Here is a 25,035-nt window from a genome sequence, read left to right as displayed (position 1 = left end):
AGTGCAATGGATGGTTAATGTTAAAGGCATAAAGGAAACTTCAAATGTACAAGGGGCAAATGCACCAAGAGCGTTTCCTGGGAAAGGAAAGTGGCTTGAGACAGCAGAACTGGAAGAGGAAGCAAGGTGACCTCTTGAGATTACCCCAGCGTGGACCTTCATAAAGCCTCTTAGCTGGACTTTCAAGCTTGCCATCTAAACAGGGTACTTCTCTCACTCCAGCTAATGTATATGGGTAATAGCAAACGTAGCGAGCTGGGCATGCTTTTGTTTATGTAAACGGTATTGGTCATGAGAACTCCCATGTTCATATGCTGAGCTGAACTATTTTCCCTTATGTTTGTTATATCCCACATCTCTCCTCCAAGGCTTGTAAGGTGGTGCACATGGTTCTCCCCCCTCTCCTGTTTTATCCTTACAACAATCCTGTGAGTTGGATTTGGCGGAGAGGCAGTGACTGGCCCAAGGTCATGCAGCGAGCTTCATGGCCAAATGCGGGATTTGAACCCTGGTTTCTCAGGCCCTAGACCTGCACTCTTACCACTGTGCCACATTGGCATGCATGGAGAGAGGGGCTGTTGTCTTTGTGTGCTGCTCTAGGTCTCTGGTTGGTTACTCTTGGAAAGATGTTAGGCTGTGCTGGCCTTTTTCTGGAGTCAGGAAGACCTTTTCTCAGTCGAAGTTGATGTGCTTGAAAAGATGCTGATGAGAAGACTAGGCATCTTGGAGAAAAGCCTCTACTACACATAATAGGACTTTAAAATGTTTTTTTTCCTACCAGTTTCCACAAGGATGTTCACTAACGTGTCTGCAGAAAAGCCACCTTTAAATTCACATTTTAAAAAAACAAAGTTGCAAAATGTTCTCCCAAGTGGGCCATGGGGGATAAAAATGCCTTGCCTGCTCAGATGCACTCTCTTTCTGCGTTGTTCCTTTGCATGCACCAGGGACGGGAAGGAAGATGCAGGCTGCAATTTTTTGCATGCTTACCTGCGATTAAATCCATTGGACTTGGAGGGGCTTTCTTCTGAGCCAAGCAGGCATGGCACAGAGCCACTGATAGAGAAGGCAGCAAAATCACAAGCCGTTGCACAAACGTGATTGGGAGAAACAGCCTTCTTAAAACAGCCGCAAGGGAAGCAGGATGGAAAGTTGGGCATGAGATTAGTGTTCTTTTCCTGATCCTCGAAAGCAGGAGGCTTTATTGCAATGTGTGGTTTTTACCTTTCAAGAAATGCAGGAACTTGTTAGTTAACACCACCCACCGGATTGAAGCAGAACAGCAAAAACATTACAGGGATTTCCCCCTTGGAACTACTGAGCTGAAACCTTTGCCAATGATTGCAAGCATTTGCTCCTCCTGTTTGCCATCATTCCCCCCCCCCCACTTTTTTTTTTATGCCCAGCTTCCAAATTTATGTGAATTGAATAGCCAGGAGGAAGGGGGCATTTAGGTCAGAAACGGGGAAAGTGGGAGGTTGCTGTGTCCCTTCTCCAACCCCACCCCACCCCACAGCTTCTTTTGGGAACTCCTACAGCAGAATCAGGATGTGGGTGGCCCTGTGGGTTAAACCACAGAGCCTAGGACTTGCCGATCAGAAGGTCAGCGGTTCGAATCCCTGCGACGGGGTGAGCTCCCGTTGCTCGGTCCCTGCTCCTGCCAACCTAGCAGTTCGAAAGCACATCAAAGTGCAAGTAGAAAAATAGGTACCGCTCTGGTGGGAAGGTAAACGGTGTTTCCGTGCGCTGCTCTGGTTCGCCAGAAGCAGCTTAGTCATGCTGGCCACATGACCTGGAAGCTGTACGCCGGCTCCCTCGGCCAATAAAGCGAGATGAGCGCTGCAACCCCAGAGTCGGTCACGACTGGACCTAATGGTCAGGGTCCCTTTACCTTTTCCAGCACAATCATCACATGCTCCATTGTTGCTGGTGGCTGTTCATACAGGAGGACAAGGCTACCAGTGGCTACTAGTCACCTTGGCCACTAGCCACAATGGCAATGTTCTTCCTCCACTGCCAGAGGCATTATGCAGGAGATCACACGTGGGCAGAGTGCCCTTGTGCTCAGGTTCTGCTTGCAGGCTTCCCAAAGGCCTCTGGTCAGCCACTATGGGAACAAGATGCTGGACTAGATGGGCCAGTGGCCTGATCCAGCAGGCTCTTAACTTTCCGAGAGCATGATCTGTGTACATGGACAGTTGTTCACACTGCAGATCAGGGGCAGAGCAGATGCTTAGCATGCGCAAGCTCTGGATTCACGCTCTGGGATCTGTAGTTAAAAGGGTCACAGCTGCTGCCTGCTGGAGTCTGCAATACTAGCCTAGGTGGGCAAATCGACTGAGCAGTTTCCTCTGGTCTCCTGTAATGCTTTCCATGGTCTTTGCCTGCAAGCAGCTGGCAATCTAAATTCAAACAGTAGTAGTTGGGGGGGTGGAATGGGGAAGAGCAGAAGAAAGGAAGAGGCAAGGGATGCCTTGCTTCGAACAGGAGTGGAGAGCCTTTTCCAGCCTAAGGGCCGCATTCCCCCCTGAATAGCCTTCCAAGGGCCACATACTTATTGATGGGGAGGCCAAAGTGTGCATTGAATGTGAATATTACTACTGTAGAGCAAGCTAGTTCCTACACACAAGGAGCATGATCAAAGGACAAATTCCAGCCAGGCAAAGACTCTGGGGGTGCAGGGCAGGGCCAGTGAGGGGTGTGGCCTGGGAAGAGTTCAAAGGGCTAGATAGAGAGGCCCAGAGGAGAGCTGCCTTTGACCTCTGAGTTCCCACTGCTGGTCTCAAAGAGACCAAGAGGGAAAGGAGGGTATTTTGTTCACTAGAGGTGAGATGCCTCTTAGGAACCGAATAATGAGAGGGATGAGGCTGTGGGTTTCAGCAAACGAAGGTCCCTAACACTTGCCCCTCCAGCAGTCAGAGGTGAGCAGAGTGTGTATTGTGGCCCTTGTGAAGTACAAAGCGCTGATTAACTAAATGCAATTAGGGAGCTCTGCTTATTAGCCCGTGCCTGTCATGATGTCAGCGCGGATAATAGTATGCAATTAAGATGATTGAAATAATGCTGATTCTTTTCTCTCTCCCCCCCCATCTGACAATCTCTTGAAAGCTGAACCCTTCATAAATGCAAACCACCAGACAGCTAGATGGGTATTAGGAAGAGCAGAAAAACAACAGACAAACAATCCTGATTTTTGCAGGGCATGGTTTTGCTTTCTGATCTTCCTGAAGATTGTATCTCTTGTGGCTTAAAGGAATCAAGGTATCCCTGGAGCTCACCTCCCAGTCCTCTTTGTATGAAATATTATTAATTTGTTGTGTGAAACTTAAAACACCAATGCCAGTTATACTCAAAGCAGTTACTGTGGAAGTTAAATGGGTGTTACTAACCTGCTTCTACTAGTTTTAACGGGTCTACTCTTGAGTAAAATGTGGTCTAGCCAACTAAAAGGTGCACTTTTAGCACTCCTCTTTCCAACAGCTTGTGAAAGTAGATCTTTAATGACCCCATTTTGCAGAAGAGACTGAACACTTGTCCATTGCATATTCTTGTGAATGCAGCATTTAAATGTCCTGTGTCCTGATCAAGCTTTAACACTTGCCTTCACTGGTTGTTGTGGCACTGAACTGGTATCTGTGCCTGAAGGAGGGAAATCTGTGTGGTTGGATTGCATTATTCTCCTCCCACATTTGATCTGTGATTCATGCAGGGTCTCAGAACCCCACTGGTGGCTGCTCTAAGGTATTCCAAGTTGTTCCACCAGTGAACCAAGTTGTTTCATTCGTGATTTTATTTGCATGCCATTTTTTCCTGCAAAAAAGAATCCTGCTCAAAGCGGCTTCCAACAAAGAAAACAGGAATGCATCTCAAAATCAACTATTGTGAGAAAGATTTCATGATAACGTAATAAAACAACAACGTCACGGCAAATATAACAATATACAAAACCTCCCAGCATTTCAGTACTGGAAATATAACAATATTGCATTAACAGCATTTCACCCCCTTGGTGAAAAGGAAACATTAACAGGGAAGTGTTTCCGGTCTGCTGTTGCTCACAGCCCTTCTCCTGCAATGACTTACAAGGCTTCCAAAGGCTGGATCAGAGTCTGGCATCCTGCTGTCACAGCTGCAAACCAGATCCCTGTGGATCCTAGCAGCTGGTATTCAAATTTGGAAGGGAACTGGGAGCCATTTTGTGGTTCGCCTCAGGTGTCAACATGTTTTGGGTTGGCCCTGCTGCTGAGTCTCCACTGGCAGTGAGTTCCACAGGACAGGGCCTGCCATGCAAAAGACTCAGTCCCTAGTAAAGGTTGATCAAATCTCAGGGGCCTTGTGAGGAGCCACCAGAAGTGCCCCATCGGAGGATCTCAGTAATTGAGTTGAAGGATAAAGGATCAGGAACGGGTAACTTGAAACACTAGGTTTACAACAGCTTGCAAGCCTTGACGCTATATATCTAAAAAATAAATCCGAAAAATTGTCTTTGTCTTGAGTGATGGACAGCTTTTGTCTGCTGCCACAGAGCCCAGTTTTCAGGGACCAGAACAGGATATGAGCTGCAGACCCTGCTTGGTCAGAGCCCTAGAATTAAATCTTGTCATTTATATTTAACCAGGGCTTCACTTTTTAAATTATTCAAGGGTCTAAGCTTTCATTAATTCCTCTGCCTACATGGGTTTAGTTTTGTTTTTGATGTGGAATGGGATTGCTTTCACCTAAATTGGTGTAATACCCCCATATATATCTCCCCTTCTCCCTGCTTAAACCGCACGCCGGGTATCATTTAACGAATAAAAAACGTGGACATGATATATGAAATTAAAGCTGGCGTTGGGCATAGAAATGCATTTGAAAGTGCCGAGATTGGATCCGCTCTCATTTCTAATCAAAACAGCCAGCTTAACAAAAGGAAGGAGCAGATTGGTTCTCCGGCGTGTGAACCGAGCTGTGCTGGAAGTGAAAGAAAGGTGGATGGGAATGGGGTCAGGGGGATCAGCTGATTATTTACAGCAGCTGTCCCCCAACCTGGTGCCCTCTGGATGTTTTAGGCTACAGCTTCCAATGGCTGGGGCCATGGGAGTTGTACTTCAAAACCTCCTGAGGGTACATGGTTGAGGGAAGACTGATTTACACGTTAACATTCCTGGGTTCGAGTGCAGCTCTCTGTTAGGTGCAGCTGCTCTGCTGACTTCCTGGAAACAGATCTAGTCCTCCTTTGGGTCTGAATATGTGGGCATGCTTTTGAATTATGGTGCTGGAGGAGACTCTTGAGAGTCCCATGGACTGCAAGAAGATCAAACCTATCCATTCTGAAGGAAATCAGCCCTGAGTGCTCACTGGAAGGACAGGTCCTGAAGCTGAGGCTCCAATACTTTGGCCACCTCATGAGAAGAGAAGACTCCCTGGAAAAGACCCTGATGTTGGGAAAGATGAAGGGCACAAGGAGAAGGGGACGACAGAGGACAGCATGGTTGGACAGTGTTCTCGAAGCTATCAGCATGAGTTTGACCAAACTGTGGGAGGCAGTGGAAGACAGAAGTGCCTGGCGTGCTCTGGTCCAGGGGGTCACGAAGAGTTGGACACGACTAATGTGGGCATGCAGTGAATGAGTGAGCCAAAGTGCTGCTTTTGGGGTTGCTTTTCTGGTGCATCTTGGAGGAACAAAATTCCCATTCTGCGTTTCTCTCTTTCTAGTCTTTCTTTACTCCTGCTTTTGTTCTCATGAGCCCCTTTTGTCCTTTCCCCTTGGAACCCAAAGTCAACTCACCTGTCCTCCATGCTGCCTTTGGAAGTGGCTGTCCATCAAGACTCTCTTCTTTTATGCCATCCCCACCAGGCTTTCTGATCCACACCAGCTCCTTTGTGTGGCATGGAGAGATCAAGGGAAGCTGGCTTTATTGCCATGGCGCAGTGGCTGCTGTTGGGATGGTCTGGCTCTTGTTCCCATGGTAGCCACTGCTGGGTTGGGCCTCCCCCATTCTACCAGCTCCCAGGAACAGCTTGTCCAAGCAGATCCACGTGCCGGATTTTCCTTGAGCGAAGCCCCTGGCGTCCAGCGAAGTTGAAGGTTGGAAGCTTCAGGTCAGATGTTCAAGAAAGCCTGCGAAAGAGAACCATAAAAGAAATACCGGTATAAAACAGACCAGAAACATCAGAAATGAAAGCAATTATTGTAGCAACAGTAAAACTAGCAGTAGATATAAAATCAGTCAGCAGGATGCGAGGCTGACTGCTAAGTCTGGCAGCTTTAACAGAGGATTAGATTAATTCTTGAAGGACATGGCTATCAGTGGCTACTAGCCACAATCATTATTCTCTGTTACCTCTACTCTCGGAGATACTAGGCCTCTGAATATCAGTTGCTGGGAATCTCAGGTGGGGAGAGCAGCATTTGAAGTTCACCAGGCACATTTTGCACCTGACGATGGACCACTTGCAACCAAGGGAAGATGCCTGGGTGGCAGGATGACGTGGGACGTCTCCACCGTCTGGAGGTGCATGCCTGGGGATCCTTGGATCTTGACTGTTTTCACACACGTGCAACACATCTTGTAGAATCCTAGCCAATACGTTTTATCTGCACAATCAGAATGAATTTCAGGAACCCAAAAAGTCTTATTGAAAAATATGACTTTTGAACCGTCTGGACCCAACATGTCAATGAAGAATTCCCTCTTGGTGGCTGTAACCCTGGTTTAAGGAGCCGTTTGGTGCCTAGTTTATATATCTGAGCTTCTAACACTGGTCCGGGAGAGTGGCCTGCATATCTCTGCAGATACATTGGGATGGTCATTGTGAGAATAGGACTCTGGGCCGTTGGCCTGATTTCGCAGCCAGCTCACCTTATGTTCTTCCCATCTTTCCAGTCTCTAGTAGGACTTTCCTAGTGTGTTTGGTGTTTCCACTGCAACTTGAAGTTAATTATTGGACTGGTTGTTGGGGTGTGTGTATGATGGTGCCTTTTAAATACATAGTGTAGTGGTTAGAGTGTCTGACTAGGACCCGGGAGACCAGGGATCAAATGACTGCTTGGTCACAAAGTTCGCTGGGTGACCTTGGGCCTGTCACTGCGTCTCAGCCTCACCTACCTCACAGGGTTGTTGTGGCGATTAAATGAGGAGGGGGAGAACCATGTATGTTGCCCTGAGCAACTTGGAGGAAAAGGTGGTATATAAATGCAAGCAATATACGGTGGTACCTCGGGTTAAGAACTTAATTTGTTCTGGAGGTCTGTTCTTAACCTGAAACTGTTCTTAACCTGAAGCACCACTTGAGCTAATGGGGCCTCCTGCTGCCGCTGCGCCGCCAGAGCACGATTTCTGTACTCATCCTGAAGCAAAGTTCTTAACCTGAGGTAATATTTCTGGGTTAGCGGAGTCTGTAACCTGAAGCATCTGTAACCTGAAGCGTATGTAACCCGAGGTACCACTGTATAAGCTTTAGTTTGGAAGGGGACAGAACTATTCAAGCCCTAACTGCTATTTCCTCTTCACACTATTATTTCCATTTTCTGAACAATCCCATTGTTCGTATCCTGTAGCAAGTCAAGTTCTCTATGGACTATAAACATCTGTTAAGTCCAAATGATTAGGGGGTTTGTGCATGAAAGAGTCAGTTCGGAATTACTTCAGTCTCACGAACTGGTCTGAACTTTACTGGAGTTCTTTTTTTCTTCCTTAAAAAACTTTACAGAGTTTTAAAAAAACCAATAAATTATGTAGCATGGCTCATGAAAAAGCCTGTCCTTGGCCAGTCAACCCAAAAGAGTCTAGAAAGTTTGGGTTTTGCAGGAGGATAAAAATAATTGTTTTCATGTGTTTCGCGAGCCCGTAAAAGCAACAGGGCAGGAAGTGAGCGGACCCATAATTGCACTTTCAAAGAAAGAGAGGCAGAGAGGGACTGGCCAATGGCCCCTCGTGGAGGAGGCTCAGCCATGCTCCCCAGGGCAGCCTCAGCCTAAGAGAGCTCCGTGGTAGCTTCAGTGCAGGTTTCCAACAGAATATCTTGGGAAGCATTAATGCTATGCAGCTTAGTGCTAGTGTGTCCTTTGTTTGGAGTGTGGAAGGGTCTTTGATGCAGCCCTTTGAGCGCAAAAATTCTCTGGTTGAATCCTTGGTCTCTCCAAGTAGGAAAGACCCCTTCCCCAAACCTTGGAGATTCAGGAAGGGGTTTAGGTTGCGGCCATCTGCTAAAATGGAGTTTCTCTTCCATTGTTTCCATCGAAACTTGCTATGGATTCCCTGCTAACAAACCTCCTCCCTTTTATCCTGATGCACACCCCTTCCTGGATCAGGAAGGGCTGTGCATTGGAATCCCCTGCTAAAGGGGAGCATTTCCCTCCCCCATTATAATTTTAGCAGAGAATCCTTGCAACCCACTGCCAAATCAAGGAGAGAAACTCTCTCCTTTAGAAGCCCCAGCTTCAGGACTTCAAAGTACCTTACATGTAATGTCACCGTGATGTCATGGAACCGATAGGTGGGCAGCCTCACCCACCTGTCCGATTTGGCCCCACAAGGCTGATCCTGATGAAGATGTGGCCCTCGCAGATGAAAAAGTTTCCTACTTGTACTGTAAAGCAAGGCCCTCGAAGAGGGTTGCTCACAGCAAACCCAACCCCAAAGGCCTTCAAGCGTGTCTTCAGAACATGGATTAGATAGTAGACCAAGGATGGCAGACTTCAGGCATGCAGGATCTCCTTGGTTTGCTTGTTTCTCACTAGAATCCGGAGGCCACCGATCACAGCCAGGTGCAAAAAGGCCAATGTGGTATAGTGGTTAAGAGTGTTTTGTGACTACGACCTGGGAGACCAGAATTCAAATTCCCACTTGGCCATCAAGCTGGCTGGGTGACCTTTGGCTGGGCACGCCTCTTAGTCTGAGCTCCCTCATAGGGTGGTTGTGAGAGTAAAAGAGGGGATGGGGAGAGCCATGAACACTATCTTGAGCTCCTAGGTGGAAAGTAAATGTAGTAATAAGGAAAGAAAGAAAGAAAGAAAGAAAGAAAGTGGTTTAGTTAAGAATTAAGGAGTTTGTGACGGTGATGATGATAATTTTATTATTTATATGCCATCCACCTGAATGGGTTGCCCCAGCCATTCTGGGTGGCTCCCAACAAAATATTAAAAACACTATAAAACCACAAACGTTAAAAACGTCCCCGTACAGGGCTGCCTTCAGATGTCTTCTAAAAGTCATACAGCTGTGTATTTCTTTGACATCTGATGGGAGGGCGTTCCATAGGATGGGATAATGATATAATAACAGTTATTATGACCAGAACCAAGCACACAGGTCCTTTTGAACCTAAACTCATGTTCTTCTCCCTCTCCTCACCACCCTGTGCTTTTTGAAAAGAAATAAAGAAGCTTTCTAGTTGCAATCGCTAGAAGATTAGGAGTCAGAACCACATGCCGATCTACTGTGAATCATTCGGCGATCTCCCAGTAGATCCCAATATGCTCCCTGCTCATTCCCCACCTCCCCATGTTAGACAGTGCAAGGACTGATCCCTTACGGTAGCTGTAAATAGATTTCATATGACCAAACCTCTCACGGTGCCCCTCTGTGGAATCCCTGATTGAGCCTCCTGTAGCTTTGCAGAAAAAAAAGAGAAAGGGTCAGAGCTAGTTTGATCTCTTTCTGGCTGTCTCCTTAGAGGCCCCCCCCCACAAATTCCTTCCTGTTTCCCCTTAGCAATTGTATTTGGAGTGCTAACACCTGGGAAGGCTTCAGTTTAGTTTTGGAGCATCTGAAAAATATTAGGAGGGGTTGTTTTTTAAAAAATGCAGTGGTGGGTTCTGCATTTACGGTGGCTTCCCTCCTGAAGCAAAACCCCCATTGTCATTGTGGGGGAGGAGATAAGATTCCGGGAGTCTGGGAACCCATTCACAACACAACCCTTGGCAAGTTTACTCAGAAGTAAGCCCCTACCATTTTCAATGGGGCTTACTCCCAGATGTGGGTACACAGACTGCAACCTTGATACTGTGCAATGGTAGTTCAGGTTGTGGAAAGGAACGGCAGATGCCCAGTTAAAAGCGAGGGTTGGAAGATGGGGAAAACAATAATTAAATCAACTTCAGAGTGCATTGAAAAGCTCTCATTCACCCCCCAAGCCTCCTCCCCCCTCTTTCCCTCTCTCTGCAAGATAAATCTGGGAGTTCAGCCTTTCCCCTGCTAATTGTTTTCCTCTCTGATCAAATATTGGGTGATATTTTTTGGTTAAATAACTGTTTTTGTCGCCACACATCATATTGTTGGGGAAGATATGAAATGTTTCTCGTAGGAGAACTGGCAGAGAGGGGGAGTTTTCTGTCTTGAAGTTTTCCCTCCTCCATTGTGACATTGTCAATTACATTTTCCTCGCTCCCACCCTCCTTTCCTTTGCCATAATAAAAGGTAAAAGTGATTTAAAAGGAGGGAGAGAAAATTCCCCTGACAAAGCCCCAGCTGGAGTGGAGATGAGCAAGCACTTAATTGACTGATGAAGAATCTCCCAGTTATTTAAGAAGCTAACTTGGCATAGGAGACTACAGCCCTGGGTCAGAGTTAGACCCATTTAAACTTGCTTGGGCTTACCTCTGAGCCCAGCTGTGTTGGGCTCAGAAGTATATAGCACAACTGTATGATATTATTGCAGTGTTGCACATCCTGATGTGAAAAGGCTTCCTTCAAATCTGTCTTCCCACCCACTGGCCTCAGGGTTCTGGCACCATGATATTAGATTTGATAGGCATCCAAGATGTGAATAGGGCTATATTAGGAAATTAGCCGCAATTATTACCTTTCCCCCTCCAGCGAAGTGAATGGAGGCTTTTTCCTCCCTCTCCATTAATTGTGTAATCTTATTTACAATTGCCTTAAACAAAGAAGAAGAAGAAAATGGAGTTGAAATCCACCTCCCAAACCACTTTTAACCTTTTGCCTCTGGCCTGGGGTGGTATTTCAGTTCTTCAAGGGCAAAAGATGAAACATCTCATCCATATCCGAAATTGCCTTCATTTCAATTGAGGCCACTCTTTTGCCAGCGAATCCAAGCTGATCTCTAAACCAAACATTCCTTATTTTATTTTTTTAATAGTTTTTTTTTAGAGTTTGGTTCAATGCTTGGAGGTGCCCTCTAGTTGCGCGCCCACATTGCCTCATTGCCAAACCTACAAATAGTGGCAGGGGATGTTTGGCAGCTGATGAGACAAGTGACCACTCTTCCCCCTCTGTGGCTACCTCCAGAGCTTAGCGAAGTGTCGCTCAGTGACAGAGCAACTGCCTTGCGCTCAGAAGACCTGAGGTTCAAACTCCTGCACCTCCAGGAAGGGTTGCCAATTTCCCCTGCCTGAAACTCTGGAGAGCTGCTGCCAGCCAGGGTAGGCAGTACTGAGCTAGATGAACCAATAGGCCTGACTTGGTGTAAGGTGTTCCCGTCCCTTGCTCAGTGATCAGAATCTCAGAAGCCAGAACAGCAAGCGGGATCGCTGCGCAGTGAAAGTAGCAATCCCTCTTGCTGTTCTGGCTTCTGGGATAGCTGCGCAGCCTGCATTCGCTCCATAAGAAGCACACACATTTCCCCTTACTTTTTAGGAGGGAAAAAGTGAGTCTTATAGAGCAAAAAATATGGTACTTTGAGGCTTCAAAGCACATACATTTCAGTAATCCTTGAGTGTCAGCCAGGTGCAAAAAAATGGCACCCAGACTTATTTAGGTTCTCGCAAATGGAGAATCTTTAAGCGCAAAATGCGCCTGGTTCCCAGCTAATTTCGAACCCTGGTAGGAAGAGGCTAAAATAGATGTAGATGTCCCTGGATCAAGTGACTTTTCTTCTACAAGTTCTTGAAGTTCTTAATCTAGCTCAAGGTTATCATCTGAACTAGCCAGATGTTTAATTAAGAATCCATCGCAGCCGGTCCATCGTTTGACAAATAAAATTTTAGAGCAGTCTTGCTCAAAAACGGCAGCTAGATATTCAGTTTTGGCGACTATAACCTTGGTTTGAGGAGTCATTCGGCGCCTGGCTAATTTCAAACACTTTTAAGTGGTGACTAAGGTAGCAGGGAGGGACCCGGGTGGCACTGTGGGTTGAACCACAGAGCCTAGGACTTGTTGATCAGAAGGTCGGCGGTTCGAATCGCACGACGGGGTGAGCTCCCGTTGCTCAGTCCCTGCTCCTGCCAACCTAGCAGTTCGAAAGCATGTCAAAGTGCAAGTAAATAAATAGGTACCACTCCGGCGGGAACGTAAATGGCGTTTCCGTGCACTGCTTTGGTTCGCCAGAAGCGGCTTTGTCATGCTGGCCACATGACCCGGAAGCTGTACACCGGCTCCCTCGGCCAATAAAGCAAGATGAGCGCCGCAACCCCAGAGTCAGTCACAACTGGACCTAATGATCAGGGGTCCCTTTACCTTTAAGGTAGCAGGACCTGGGTCCTTTCTGGTTTTGACAGTACTCCCTGTGTCAGCAGTAATGCCCCGCCCTTGGCACTCAACTGAGCCTGAGCACCTCTGTTGGCAGAGGCAGACTTTGGTCTTTCAAATTTCAGCGGCGCCCTGTGCCAGCCCCAAATTCAGCACCCCCACCTTCCATTCTGCTCAATTCACTGTGTCATAGTTTTGGCGCCCAGTGTGGCAGAACTGGTCACGCTGCCCAAATCCACCTCTGCCTTTGGTCCGTGCTGACTAAGGCCTGGCTGCTCCAGAGCCCTCAACTTAGCCTGCTTGGCAAAGGATGGAATTGCTCGCACCTTTCCCCACAAACACTATTCTGCTTTGAAAGGAGCTAATCGCTTCTCTTTTGCAAAAAGGAGAACCCGTCTACTTTGGGAGACTTGGGCACTTTCAGAATTCCCCCTCTCGCCTTATATATGGCAACTTAAATTGGATTATGAGGGGATCAGCATGGAGTGAAACCTGAGATGAGGCAGATGGACTTGGGCAGACAAAGAGGCGGGTTTGGGTTACTGAGCTGCATGTCAGAGGTGAGGCTGCAGGAACTTTTCCAAATGGCGACTCCATTTGAGCAGTGGAGGCTGAGAATAAACATGGCCTTTGTCCGCCTCCTTTTATTAACCCATTAAGCATCTTAAAACATCAGGCTTCATCCTGTCGTGGAAAGACACATCTAAGATTTCCCTCCCTCCCTCTGCTCCCCCTCTTTAAAGAGCTGCCTGTCTTGTAAACAGGAAGGTTAGTACTTCTAAACATCGAGGCAGATAGGTGCTATGGAGCAGGGCTGTATTGATCCAAGGGAACCGTATTTCTTGCTGGGATATTGGGAATTACCGTAAGCTTGGATTCCATTTAAAGGGGAATCCATCTAATTTGCACTTTCTGAAACTTAATGCGAACCCCAATACAGCCATCCTTTCAAATTTGCCTTACTCAGCATCTTGCAATGCAGTTCTCTGTGTGTACAAAAATGCATCTACTGAGGTAAAGTTTGCACATATTGGTGAAACCGACAGTAAAAAATGCTTTATATCAGTCAAAGTTACATATGCAAATGGCCAAACTGTATACTTGAATGAATTTGCACTGAATTCATGCTGCTGGATTTTTACAAGGACTCTTGGAAACAAAAATTGACATGGAAATGTGGAAAACTGAATTTAAAGATGGGGAAAATGTGGGAAACGGAAACTGACCCATCTCTAACCTAGAGGAGGGAAGCCTGGGGGTGGTTGTAATAGCACTCTTTCCAAACTTGAGGGGTTCCCCACAGGAGAGCATAAAAATGTGTTCTCTGCTCTTGTGAAGGACTGGGCTAGACCGACTGGATTTAAGCTACAAGAGGGCAGGTTTCAATTGAACATTAGGAGGAAATCTCTAACTCTGGATTTCCTGCCTCAAGCAGGTGATTGAACTAGATGAACTCTCCCTCCCAGCTGCAGGATTCTGTGTCCTGTGATCTGCAGGTCACATACACATTTTTAGCATTCCCAGGTGCAAACCTTGAAAGTTGGCTTTCCGGCTTCCTTGAAGTTAGTCCCACGACAGACCTGAGTTACCTGTGCATCTTATTCCATTTATAGACAGCACTGAGCTAGGTGGACCAATGGGTGAATCAATGATCACGTAGCTTCCAGTATTTGAAATTAGCCAGGGGCCAGGCACATTTTGTGACTAACATGGGTCCAGTTGCGACCATGTGGAGATCTTTGGATGCCAGGTTGGCGACTGACATCTCCATCTGGCTGGCTCCTCCAGCTTTCTTAAGCAGGTAAACAGAACAGCTTACTTATTGCATTGATATCCCACCTTTTTCTCCAAGGAGTACATGGTTCACCCCCCTCCTCAGTTAATCCCTACAACGACCCTGTGAGGTAGGTTAAGAGGCTGTGACTGACTCCAAGTGAGCTTCCTGACTTGAGTGGGGATTTGAACCCTGATCTCCCAAGTCCTAGCCCAAACACTCTCACCACTACACCACACTGGCTTCCTAGAATACTTCTGCTGTGGGGGAGCTATATATATTAAGCAGGTAACAAAATATGGGGAAAGCTTAGAGTCACTTAGAGAAGAGTATGAAATATTGTCCTTGAAGTCTGAATTTGTATTATTCTGGATTGTTCTATTTTTAATGTTTTAATGTGTTGTAAACCACTTTGAGATATTTTCTTTAAAATAGAAAGGAGTATAGAAATGAAAATAATAAGAAATAATAAGAAATCTTGGAAAAAAGGTGCCTAGAGACTCCGTTGTGGTGACTGTAACCAAGGCTTAAGGTGCCATTTGGCGATTAGCTTATATATCTGAGTTGCTAACACTGTTCTAGCTTCCTATGTTGACATTTAAATTAGCTCTCCATTATGAACCATGAGGAATCTTTATCACTAACAGAAGGGCCACAGCTTGATGGCTCCATCTTCAATCCTTTGGTGTTTCCAACTAGGTTTGGGGAAGACACTGCCTGAGATCTTTGGAGTACCGCACAGCCAATCACTGTAGTTGATGCTAAGCAAGATAGACCAGTGGTCTGACCCACTTGACAAGGCAGCTTCCTGGTTGGTGATCCCTGCCATGGCAGGAAGACTGTGTCTCTGTGGCCCTGGAGATGACCTCTCCTTCCCCTTCCCTCCTCTCTGTGTTTCAGACTTGAGCCGCTCCACGGAACTCTCCTTTGCCATCGAGCCCAGTGACCACATAGCTGTGCAGGAGCAGCCGCTGGTTCTGTACTGCCAGGTGGAAGGGATCCAGCCCATCAGCATCACGTGGCGCAAGAACGGGGTGCTGGTGGTGGACAAAGAGGACTCCTTCACACTCGCCAACGGCTCGCTGTACTTCTCCCACTTCCAGAAACTGAAGGGCGATGGGTCCTCGGACGAAGGCGAGTACGACTGCATGGCTCGGAATCGCTTTGGGATGGTGGTGAGCCGCAAAGCCAGGATTCAAGCAGCAAGTAAGTTGAGGAGGTTCCTCCATCTTGCAAATCCTTTATTTTGCCTTTGTTGACTGTTTGACATTTAATGGATGTGCAGTAGCTAAGTTGGCTGGAAGGTGTTGATGGAGAACAGGTTATAACTGGTAGAATGGGCAGGTTTTTAAATGGTGATCAGAATATTTCTAAGTATTTGGGTGACAGTAAGCAGGATGATGTGGGTGGCGCTGTGGGTTAAACCACAGAGCGTAGGACTTGCCGATCAGAAGGTCGACGGTTTGAATCCCTGCGACGGGGTGAGCTCCCATTGTTCGGTCCCTGCTCCTGCCAACCTAGCAGTTCGAAAGCACGCCAGAGCAAGTAGATAAATAGGTACCGCTCCAGGGGGGAAGATAATTGGCGTTTCCCTGCGCTGCTCTGGTTCACCAGAAGTGGCTTAGTCATGCTGGCCACATGACCCGGAAGCTGTATGCCGGCTCCCTCGGCCAATAAAGCGAGATGAGCGCCATAACCCCAGAGTCAGGCACGACTGGAACTAATGGTCAGGGGTCCCTTTACCTTTAAGCATGATGAGGGGCTCTGCACCTGAAGCTCCTTTTTCTTTCTCAAAGATTGGAGTGGGGAATCCCATAGTCTGCAGTTAGGGCTGCAGTACAGAAGGAAAGTTGCTTTTTCTTATTCATTTTATTTTGCAGGATATATATTTTTTAAAAAATGGAAGAAAATCTACATTTAAATGTGTGTTTTAAAAGAAAGTATTTTATGTCAATACAGTGGTACCTCGGTTTAAGAACAGTCCTGTTTAAGAACGATTCGGTTTACAAACTCCCCCAAACCAGAAGTAGTGTCCTGGTTTGAGAACTTTACCTCGGTCTAAGAATGGAATCTGAACGGTGGGAGGGCACTTGCGGTGGGAGGCCTCATTAGAGAAAGCACGGCTCGGTTTAAGAACAGTTTCGATTTAAGAACTGACTTCCGGAATGGATTAAGTTTGTAAACCGAGGTACCACTGTACACATTTTTAGATAATGTTTTTATTGGTGAGAACTGTGTTGGAACATTGGGGAAGTCCAAAGGTCCGCAGATGCCACATTCACAGATACATTTAAATCCTTTTGAAAATTATAGCTCTGTGCAGGGGGTGGGGTAAGATATCTCCTAGAGCTCTCAGCGTCCTTGACAAACTACAGCTCCCAGAATTATTTGGAGCAAGCAATGACTTTTTAAAGCGATGGATACTGTTTTGTCTGTGTTGTGTTTAAATATGCCTTAAATATGCCCCGCTGTGTTCAGATTTGCACATTAAACGCAGGGATCCGGTCAGTTTTCTATTGCATTTCTCAATGACTGGATTCCTTGACTGTTCCTAAATGAAGGGATTCCCTCTTTCTCATTCCCCTCCCCGCCTTTAATATGTGTTGTATCTCTGGACTGAATGGGTTGATAGTGGTGGTGAGAGAAACAGATCACAGTGGATTGCAGGAAAGCCACATGCTGTAATAAACATTGTCCAGCCACAGTGATTTTCTAAAAAAATTTTATCTTCATGGTAAAAGAGGGGAGGAGGGAGGGTGTGAGAAGCTGGGGTGGTTACTAGACTGGAATTTTGCCCTGGAAAAAGACTCTGGAGAAGTATGCCATTGGGTGAGATCAGTGTGAATGACCTGATCTTGATCTTGATTTGAATCAGGCTGCTTGAAGAAGGCCAGGTTGGGTCAGGATCAAAGGGGTACTGGCCCAGGGTTGCAGGGGGCAGAAGATCCATTACTGTTTCTGCAGCTGGGTCCATGCAAGGCCCCTATCCCCAGTGTCCTAGAGCCACCACATCACACTGAAAGGGGAGGGTTCTTTTAGTCACTGCGCTCCAGAGTATTTAGGAAGACCAAAAACAAGAGGTGCTTCAATTTCAAGAGAATGGGGTGCACATTCTGTTATGTGCATTGGAACTACAACTAATCCAGAATGCGGCAGCTAGACTGGTGACTGGGAGTGGCCGCCAAGACCACATAACACCAGTCCTGAAAGACCTACATTGGCTCCCAGTACGTTTCTGAGCACAATTCAAAGTGTTGGTGCTGACCTTTAAAGCCCTAAATGGCCTCAGTCTAGTATACCTAAAGGAGTGTCTCCACCCCCATCGTACTGCCTGGACACTGAGGTCCAGCTCTGAGGGCCTTCTGGCAGTTCCCTCACTGCGAGAAGCGGGGCTCCAGGGAACCAGGCAGAGGGCCTTCTCGGTAGTGGCACCTGCCCTGTGGAACGCCTCCCACCAGATGTCAAGGAAATAAACAACTATCTGACTTTTAGAAGACATCTGAAGGCAACCCTGTTTAGGGAAGTTTTTCATTTCTGATGTTTCATTCTGTTTTTAGTGTTCTGTTGGGAGCCGCCCAGAATGGCTGGGGAAACCCAGCCAGATGGGCGGGGTATAAATAATAATAAAATTACTACTACTACTACTGCTTCATGGAAAACACACCTTTGGTCATTCCAAAAGAAGATACATACTAGAGAGCACGCCAAATGATTTCTCAGGTACGTGGACAGAAAATAGTAGATCTCGCTGAAAGGCAAGACATGGAAATCTGCACTGATCATTGCAATGCATCCCTGATTGTTATTGTATAATTATAAGATTACTGTATAATCTTGGAAGGTTGTATTATCTTAGAGGGATTCCATACTCAAACACAGCCAGCTGCACTGCATGGGCCCTGGGACTGCAATCATGCCAGGTATGTTAAAAATTGACCTCCCTCTCTTACGCGATGGGGATAAGCTGCTTGCTGGCTTTTCCTATTCGCCTGCTGCAGGTAGGAGCATCACCCAGTGGTGTGCAGGAGGCTCAGGGGAAATTTATCCAAGGCGTTGCACTAATGGCGAATCCTGTTGAGCAATTTATCATCTTTAACTTGTCTTGCAAAACCGAGAAGGCTTCGGCATTGTTACAGCCATCAAGTCTCAGCACATAGAAATCGTAAGGGGGTTCCTAGCAATTGCCCAAGGACATCTTCGGAATAATTGTATGTTTGCATTGTAAGGATGTAGGAAGAGCCAGTGGCCCAGAGAGCCCAGTGGCCAACCAAATGCCTGTGTGAAACCCACAAGCAGGACCTGAATGCAATAACACTTCCCCCCCCTCCAGAGGTTTTCAGCAACTGGTCTTCAGCAGCATTGCTGCCTCTTGTGGCTAGTGTTGTTGTTGTGTAGTCGTTTAGTCGTGTCCGACTCTTCGTGACCCCATGGACCAGAGCACGCCAGGCACTCCTGTCTTCCACCGCCTCCTGCAGTTTGGTCAGGCTCATGTTTGTAGCTTCGAGAACACTGTCCAACCCCCTCGTCCTCTGTCGTCCCCTTCTCCTTGTGCCCTCCATCTTTCCCAACATCAGGCCTTTTCCAGGGAGTCTTCTCTTCTCATGAGGTGGCCAAAGTATTGGAGCCTCAGCTTCAGGATCTGTCCTTCCAGTGAGCACTCAGGGCTGATTTCCTTCAGAATGGAGAGGTTTGATCTTCTTGCAGTCCATGGTACTCTCAAGAGTCTCCTCCAGCACCATAATTCAAAAGCATCAAAACTTATGGCTAGTAGCCATTCATTTATGTGTCCCGAATCTCCAGCATTCACCTTCGTTGGATGTCTATGAGTTTTAGCATTGTAAGAAATGGAGAAAAACTTTTCTCTATCCACTTCATCTGTGCCATGTGTAATTTTATAAATTTCTTTCATGTCACCGTCTATCATCTTGCATGGTTCTCTGGATTGGACGTGCTGCATGTATAGTTTATCTCTCTGGGTGTTTTCTTCACGGCAGGCTCCAGGTTGTTGGCCAATCCTTTGCCGTCCCCAGGGTCAGGGTGGCTGAACCTGCCAATTCCAGTTTCTCAATCTTCCATTCTTAAGCTCAGCTTGCCACATTTCTGCACCAGTTTGCGATTTTCAAGAAGCCCTCATGACATTCACCAGCAGGTTAATGCAATTTTGCTGAATGGACACGTTTTCCCAAGCCACTTTTGCATAGCAGTAAAGTAGCAGCAACAGCAGCAGCAAACAACATTATGGGGAAACCTGGCGCATTAAACGAGTTTTAGCCAGAAACTAAAACTCAGCAAGGTGGATGCCAGACAGGCATCTCTCCAGAGGATGCTTCAAACCCAGAGAGTTATCTAGGAAAAAGGCCCTCTCTCCTAATTTGGAAAAGGGCTTCTGTATATTATTTAGCCATCAGGCAAGGTAACCCAGAAGGTGGGGAACCTAACTGGCCCTTTGAATTCTCCCCAAGCCTTCCCACTGGCCCTGCCTAATATCAGGAGTATTTTTGCCTTGCTGGGACATGTCCTCTTGCTTGCCTGTATGCAGGATAGAGAAGGGGGTGTGACTGTGTGCAGAAACCAGCCAGCTGAAATTGACAGCTGTCGCTCTGCCCACTTTCACCACCTACCAGTGACATGCGGCCCTCGGAAGGTTGCCCAGAGTGGCATGTGGCCCTTGGGTTGGAAATGCAGTAGGCATTTCTGTCTTCCTGGCCGCTCATCCCCAGATGTAGCATCTTGGTTTTTTAAAGGGAGGCTCCTTCTTTAAACTTGATTTTCAGCAGCTGGCTTGGCGGCGGCAAAGGCGGGGTCAGCCGACTTTGCCTAAGGACCGCTTGCGAAGTGGCTGGGATGAAGGCCGAACCTGGGAGCTTCCCTGGTTCCCAGCCTTGGCCGTGACGTCTGGAGCAGATGGCCTCTTGAATGCAGCTCAAAGACGGCCACCCTTTCCCCTCCGCCTATTGTCCCTCATTGTTCGGAGCTGAATGGGGCGCTGCTGAAAGCGAAAGTCTGCTTGCTTTGCGGAGCCTGGGAGATGCGGCCCAAGCGATGTGGATTCTCGAGAGGGATTGAAAAAGAGGCCTCCTTCCTCGCTGGGCTTGCATCCTTAAGAGGACTGGGAACTGTTCTCAGAGCACACACAACTGCCACCTTCTTTCACATCTACCTCTCAGATTTTTTGGGGAGGGGGTGTGAGTAGGAGAGGACTCTTTCCCCCTCCTCTCTTTTCTTCTGCCACCTCCTCACAATTTTCCTGCTTGGAGAGGGTGCTCAGCCACAGACAATTGGCCATTTTAATTCTTTGCTCTTTCCCAGGGCGTTGAATACTTGCACACTGCTAGATGTAGGCAGGAGGAGGGCCATGGGCGAGCTCAAGTGCAGGCAGCTCCTTCCCCTCCTGCCTTGGGAGAAGGCGGCAGAACAGACAAAGCCCCGTCCCTGGTAAACAGCTCCAGAGACAGGAATGGTCCCAGCAAGAAAGATGAACAGGTGTAGCCCAAAAGGCTAGCGGCCTTTTATCTGCATAATGCATTCTTAGCTAAGTTGCGGTGGGAAAGAGGCTGAGCTCTGCACTTGAGTTCCTTGCAGAGCGGACCGACTTTCAAATGCCATATGGCTGGGGGGGGGGGCAAAGAGAAACCCGTTGGGGGAAAGTGCTGGAGCCCCTTCCCAGGGAGGGACAGCTACAGAGTTGTTGTTGGGGGGTTAGTTTAGAAAGGCTAAGGTTGCCTTCTCCCCATTGGGTGCTATGTGATCCCCACTGGCCATCAGTCTCTTCCAATGATCAGGGATGGTGGGAGTTATAGTCCATTTGGGGGGGGATCAGGGTGGAGACGGTTGTGATAGGGAGGGCTCTATGCTATTTTGCTGTAGTTCGGTGGCAGAGCATCTGCTTGGCATGCAGAAGGTCCCGGGTTCGATTCCCAACAGCTCCAGGTCAGACTTTGAAACCCTGGAGAGCCTCTTCCAGAAGGTGTAGACCAGAGCTTTCCAAACTGTGTTTTGCAACACGTTAGTGTGTTGGCTGCAGTGTGTAGCTGTCCCCGTACTCCTCCAGGGGCTGGAAAGAGGTTCATTTAACCTCCAGTTTCCTAGCAAAACTGAATTAATGTGTCGCGAAACGTTGCATTTCCAACAAGTGTCACCAACAGGAAAAGTTTGGAAAGCTCTGGTGTAGACAGTACTGAACTAGAGGGACTAACGCAGAGGTCAGCAAACTTTTTAAGCAGAGGGCCAATCCATTGTCCCTCAGACCTTGTGGGGGGCTGGAATATATTTTTTGGGGAAAAAAGAACGAATTCCTATAGCCCACAAATAACCCAGAGATGCATTTTAAATAAAAGGACACATTCTACTCATGTAAAAACACGCTGATTCCCAGACCGTCTGCAGGCCAGATTGAGAAGGCGATTGGGCCAGATCCGGCCCCTGGGCCTTAGTTTGCCTACCCATGGATTAATGGTTTGACATAACTTTGGTTTAACATAGCTAGCACTGCAGGAGCAAGGGCAGTGCAGGAGGGGGAGAAGTGAAACTCACAGGAAGAACTCTAACTCTCTTTCCCAGCTTCCTAAACAATGAATGCAGCCAGGCACCAGAGTTTAACACAATCAGGATTGTAGCATCGAATCCAGCAAAAACAGAGGTTGTCTGGGTGCTTGTTCCTGGCTCGATAAAATTAGGGTTGCTTATGCTTGGAATGTGTGTCTGAATTGACCATTAGTCTGGAGCCTAAAAGGTTTCTGCTGATCATCTTATGGCATCTCCCCTTCTCGGTTTGGGAGCAGCCGCTTGGCCTCTCGACTCTCTTCCCCCGCCCCCCAATCCTTTCTGAAGAGGAGCCACAGCTAAATAAGCTGGCACCTCCTTGAGCTCTCGCTTGATTAACAGCAGCGCTTTGTCAAGGCCAAGATCAGGCCCCAGCCCCCTCCTCTGCTAGCGTCCCTTTGATGCCGTCTCTTGCGCCCACCACCCTCGCTGAGCTCAGTGGCTCGGCTTTCACAGGTCACAGGAAGGGAACAATGGAGGCAAGAGGCCTTGCTGGAAAGAAGGCAGGAGGAGCAGCAAGCGGGATTTTGCTGCGAGGCGAGGCTCCAGAAAGGAAGCAAGGACCGCCTTCTGATGCACAGAGGGGGCAAAGGGCTGGTGGCAGCATCCAGGTGGCATGCAGAGGAGTGGTGGTGCTCAGTCCTGCCTCCACTGTCGGAGGCAAGAATGCTTCTGATTGCCCTTTGCTGGAAATGGCAGGAGGGGAGAGGGCTCTTGTGTTTGGGTCCCACATGCGGGCTTCCCACAGGCGTCTGGTTGGCCACTGTGAGAACAAGATGCTGGACTAGATGGGCCTTTGGCCTGGTGTAGTGGTTAAGAGCAGTGGACTCATAATCTGGTGAACCAGGTTCGATTCCCTGCTCCTCCACATGCAGCTGCTGGGTGACCTTGGGCTAATCAAACTTCTTTGAAGTCTCTCAGCCTCACTCACCTCACAGAGTGTTTGTTGGGGGGGAGGAAGGGAAAGGAGAATGTTAGCCGCTTTGAGACTCCTTAGGGTAGTGATAAAGCGGGATATCAAATCCAAACTCCTCCTCCTCCTCTTCTTCTTCTTTATAAAATAATAAATTTTATTAGTGTTTTCCACACAACAAACAACACGAAAAATATCAAAAAATAACAATACACAAAACACAAAAACCAGCATACAAAAAAATCCATATCTTTCAATTTAATAATATAAACACTAACAACAACAACAACATTGACTTCCACCAATCCCACATCACCGCCATTACCTCTCATTGTATCTTCCTGTTTTCTTGTTTTCCTTATCATCTCTATCCTAGCACCTAGATATAAATCCCTCTTTCTTATACTTTCACTTCACAAGGTTATTCCAGACTCAGCCAGATTTCTGTCCTTGAACCTTGGCTTTTAAGGTATTCATTTAAGCACTCCCATTCCTTTTTCACTTCACTTTTTGATTTTTGTCTTATTATATCTGTCAATTTGGCTAATTCTAAACATTCTGAAAGCTTACATAACCATTCTCCCCTAGTGGGTAACTGATTCCCTTTCCAGTACTTGGCCACCAGGATTCTTGCTGCAGACGTCGCGTATAAGAAGTCTATAAGCAGGGTTTCTTCTAATGTTCTTATGGACTAGAACAACTCCTGTGGATGATTTAGGACAAATCAAGCCACAGGCCCTTCTAGCTCAGGATGGCCTCTGAACCCATTGCCAAGAATTGCAAGTGGGGAGACGGCTGTTGTTTTCCGGCCCTTCTTTGGGGCTTCACATTGAGGCATCTGGTTGGCTGCTGTGAGAACAGGTCTAGATGGGTCCCCTTTGACCATCAGGTTCTTTTAATGCTCCTTGCCAAAGGCTGGAGGTGGGTTGGGGAATCTTTAGTCCTCCAGATATGGCTGGACTCCCAATTCCTATGGTCCTTGTGGTCAGGGATGGTGGGGGGTGGGGTCCAATGACACCTGGAGAGCATGTGGTTGCCTCCCCTGGTGCACAGAATGCTGAGCTAGTTGGATCAGTGACAGCATCCTTTGTTTGTAGGAGCTCAAAGTGCCTGAGTCTCTGTGTTGTCAGTTTCTCCTTCCACTCAGCGTCTGCTGCTGCGGCCAGCAGTTCTTCCATGTCTTGGCAGTGGGTGGGGTTGGTTCATTCCATCACCCCCAGTACAGAATCTTGACTGCCTTTGGAGCCTCTGAATGAGTTTTCTGGGAGGAAACTTGCTTAATATTTTATTTCATTTCAAGATTCAAAGTTATACTTTGCCACTCAACGGTAATAATCCTATTCTGGAATACTAATGACTTCCTGCTCACCCATCCTCGGTATTTATAATCATGATTACACACAATTGCGTTTTTAAATTCCATCGCATCCAGTTTCATCTTTAACAGGTTTCTTAACTATGCTCTGCTATTTCTTTTTCATAAACTTCAAACCCCACTGTGGACTTTGCATATGAAAAGGTATTTTTAAATAGATGAGAAAAGGTTTCCAGTCCTTGAAAGATACTAAACTCGTGCCTCTTATCAGTGCCGTCAGTTTTGCCATCTCTGCGTATTCCATGATTTTCATCAGGTATTTTTCCTTTGAGGGTATTTGTTCCTCCTTCTGTTTCCATGCATAGTGATTCATTGCCGCTGTGGTTAAATAAACATAAATACAGTTGAAGCTTTCTTTGGAATTTCTCTGTCCAGAAAACTCCAGGTGCTAAGAAATAATGTTTATTTTTCTGAGCCCAATGCGTTTCAGGGCACCGGCAGCGGGAGTGGGGTGGGCGGAAGGGAAGAAATCTTTTTGCAAAGGTACCAACCCCCTTCGCATCAGGGATACTGCAGCAAGTCCCACAATATCTTCTGGTGCGTTAGAAAAATGTTGCTAAAAGGTGGCCTCTGGGAACAGGCTGGGCTTACAGTAAAAAGAGTTTTGTAGTACAGTGGTACCTCAGGTTAAGAACTTAATTCGTTCTGGAGGTCCGTTCTTAACCTGAAACCGTTCTTAACCTGAGGTACCACTTTAGCTAATGGGGCCTCCCGCTGCCACCACCGCGTGATTTCTGTTCTCATCCTGAAGCAAAGTTCTTAACCCAAGGTACTATTTCTGGGTTAGCGGAGTCTGTAACCTGAAGCGTCTGTAACCTGAAGCGTCTGTAACCCGAGGTACCACTGTACTTGGGAATTCCCTCTCCCTCCTCTTTTTAACTGCTTGGGGCTTCTACCCATTTTTGTGCTTGGATTTTATGCTCTGGAGGGTGCTATGGACCTCACTCAGACCTCACATGGGCAAGGGAGGTTCTCTTACTCTCCTGTCTGCTTTAAAAGGAAACTCCCCCCCCCCCAG

At 47.2% G+C, this 25,035-nt stretch overlaps 1 protein-coding gene across 2 annotated transcripts in view; it reads left to right on the top strand.

The window, feature by feature from the left end:
- Positions 1-25,035, top strand: part of IGDCC3 (immunoglobulin superfamily DCC subclass member 3) — a 106,155-nt gene that overhangs the window by 2,228 nt on the left and 78,892 nt on the right. The window contains exon 2 of one of the 2 annotated variants that reach the window (XM_053364687.1): positions 15,088-15,393. The exons of the other annotated variant lie outside the window; for it this stretch is intronic. Coding sequence (XP_053220662.1) covers positions 15,088-15,393 — 306 coding nt within the window. The remainder of the gene's footprint in view (positions 1-15,087; positions 15,394-25,035) is intronic. 2 annotated transcript variants of the gene reach the window in all.

This window comes from Podarcis raffonei, chromosome 14 (assembly GCF_027172205.1).
Source record: "Podarcis raffonei isolate rPodRaf1 chromosome 14, rPodRaf1.pri, whole genome shotgun sequence".
Lineage (NCBI taxonomy): Eukaryota > Metazoa > Chordata > Lepidosauria > Squamata > Lacertidae > Podarcis > Podarcis raffonei.
This window is presented reverse-complemented; position numbering and strand designations above follow the sequence as displayed.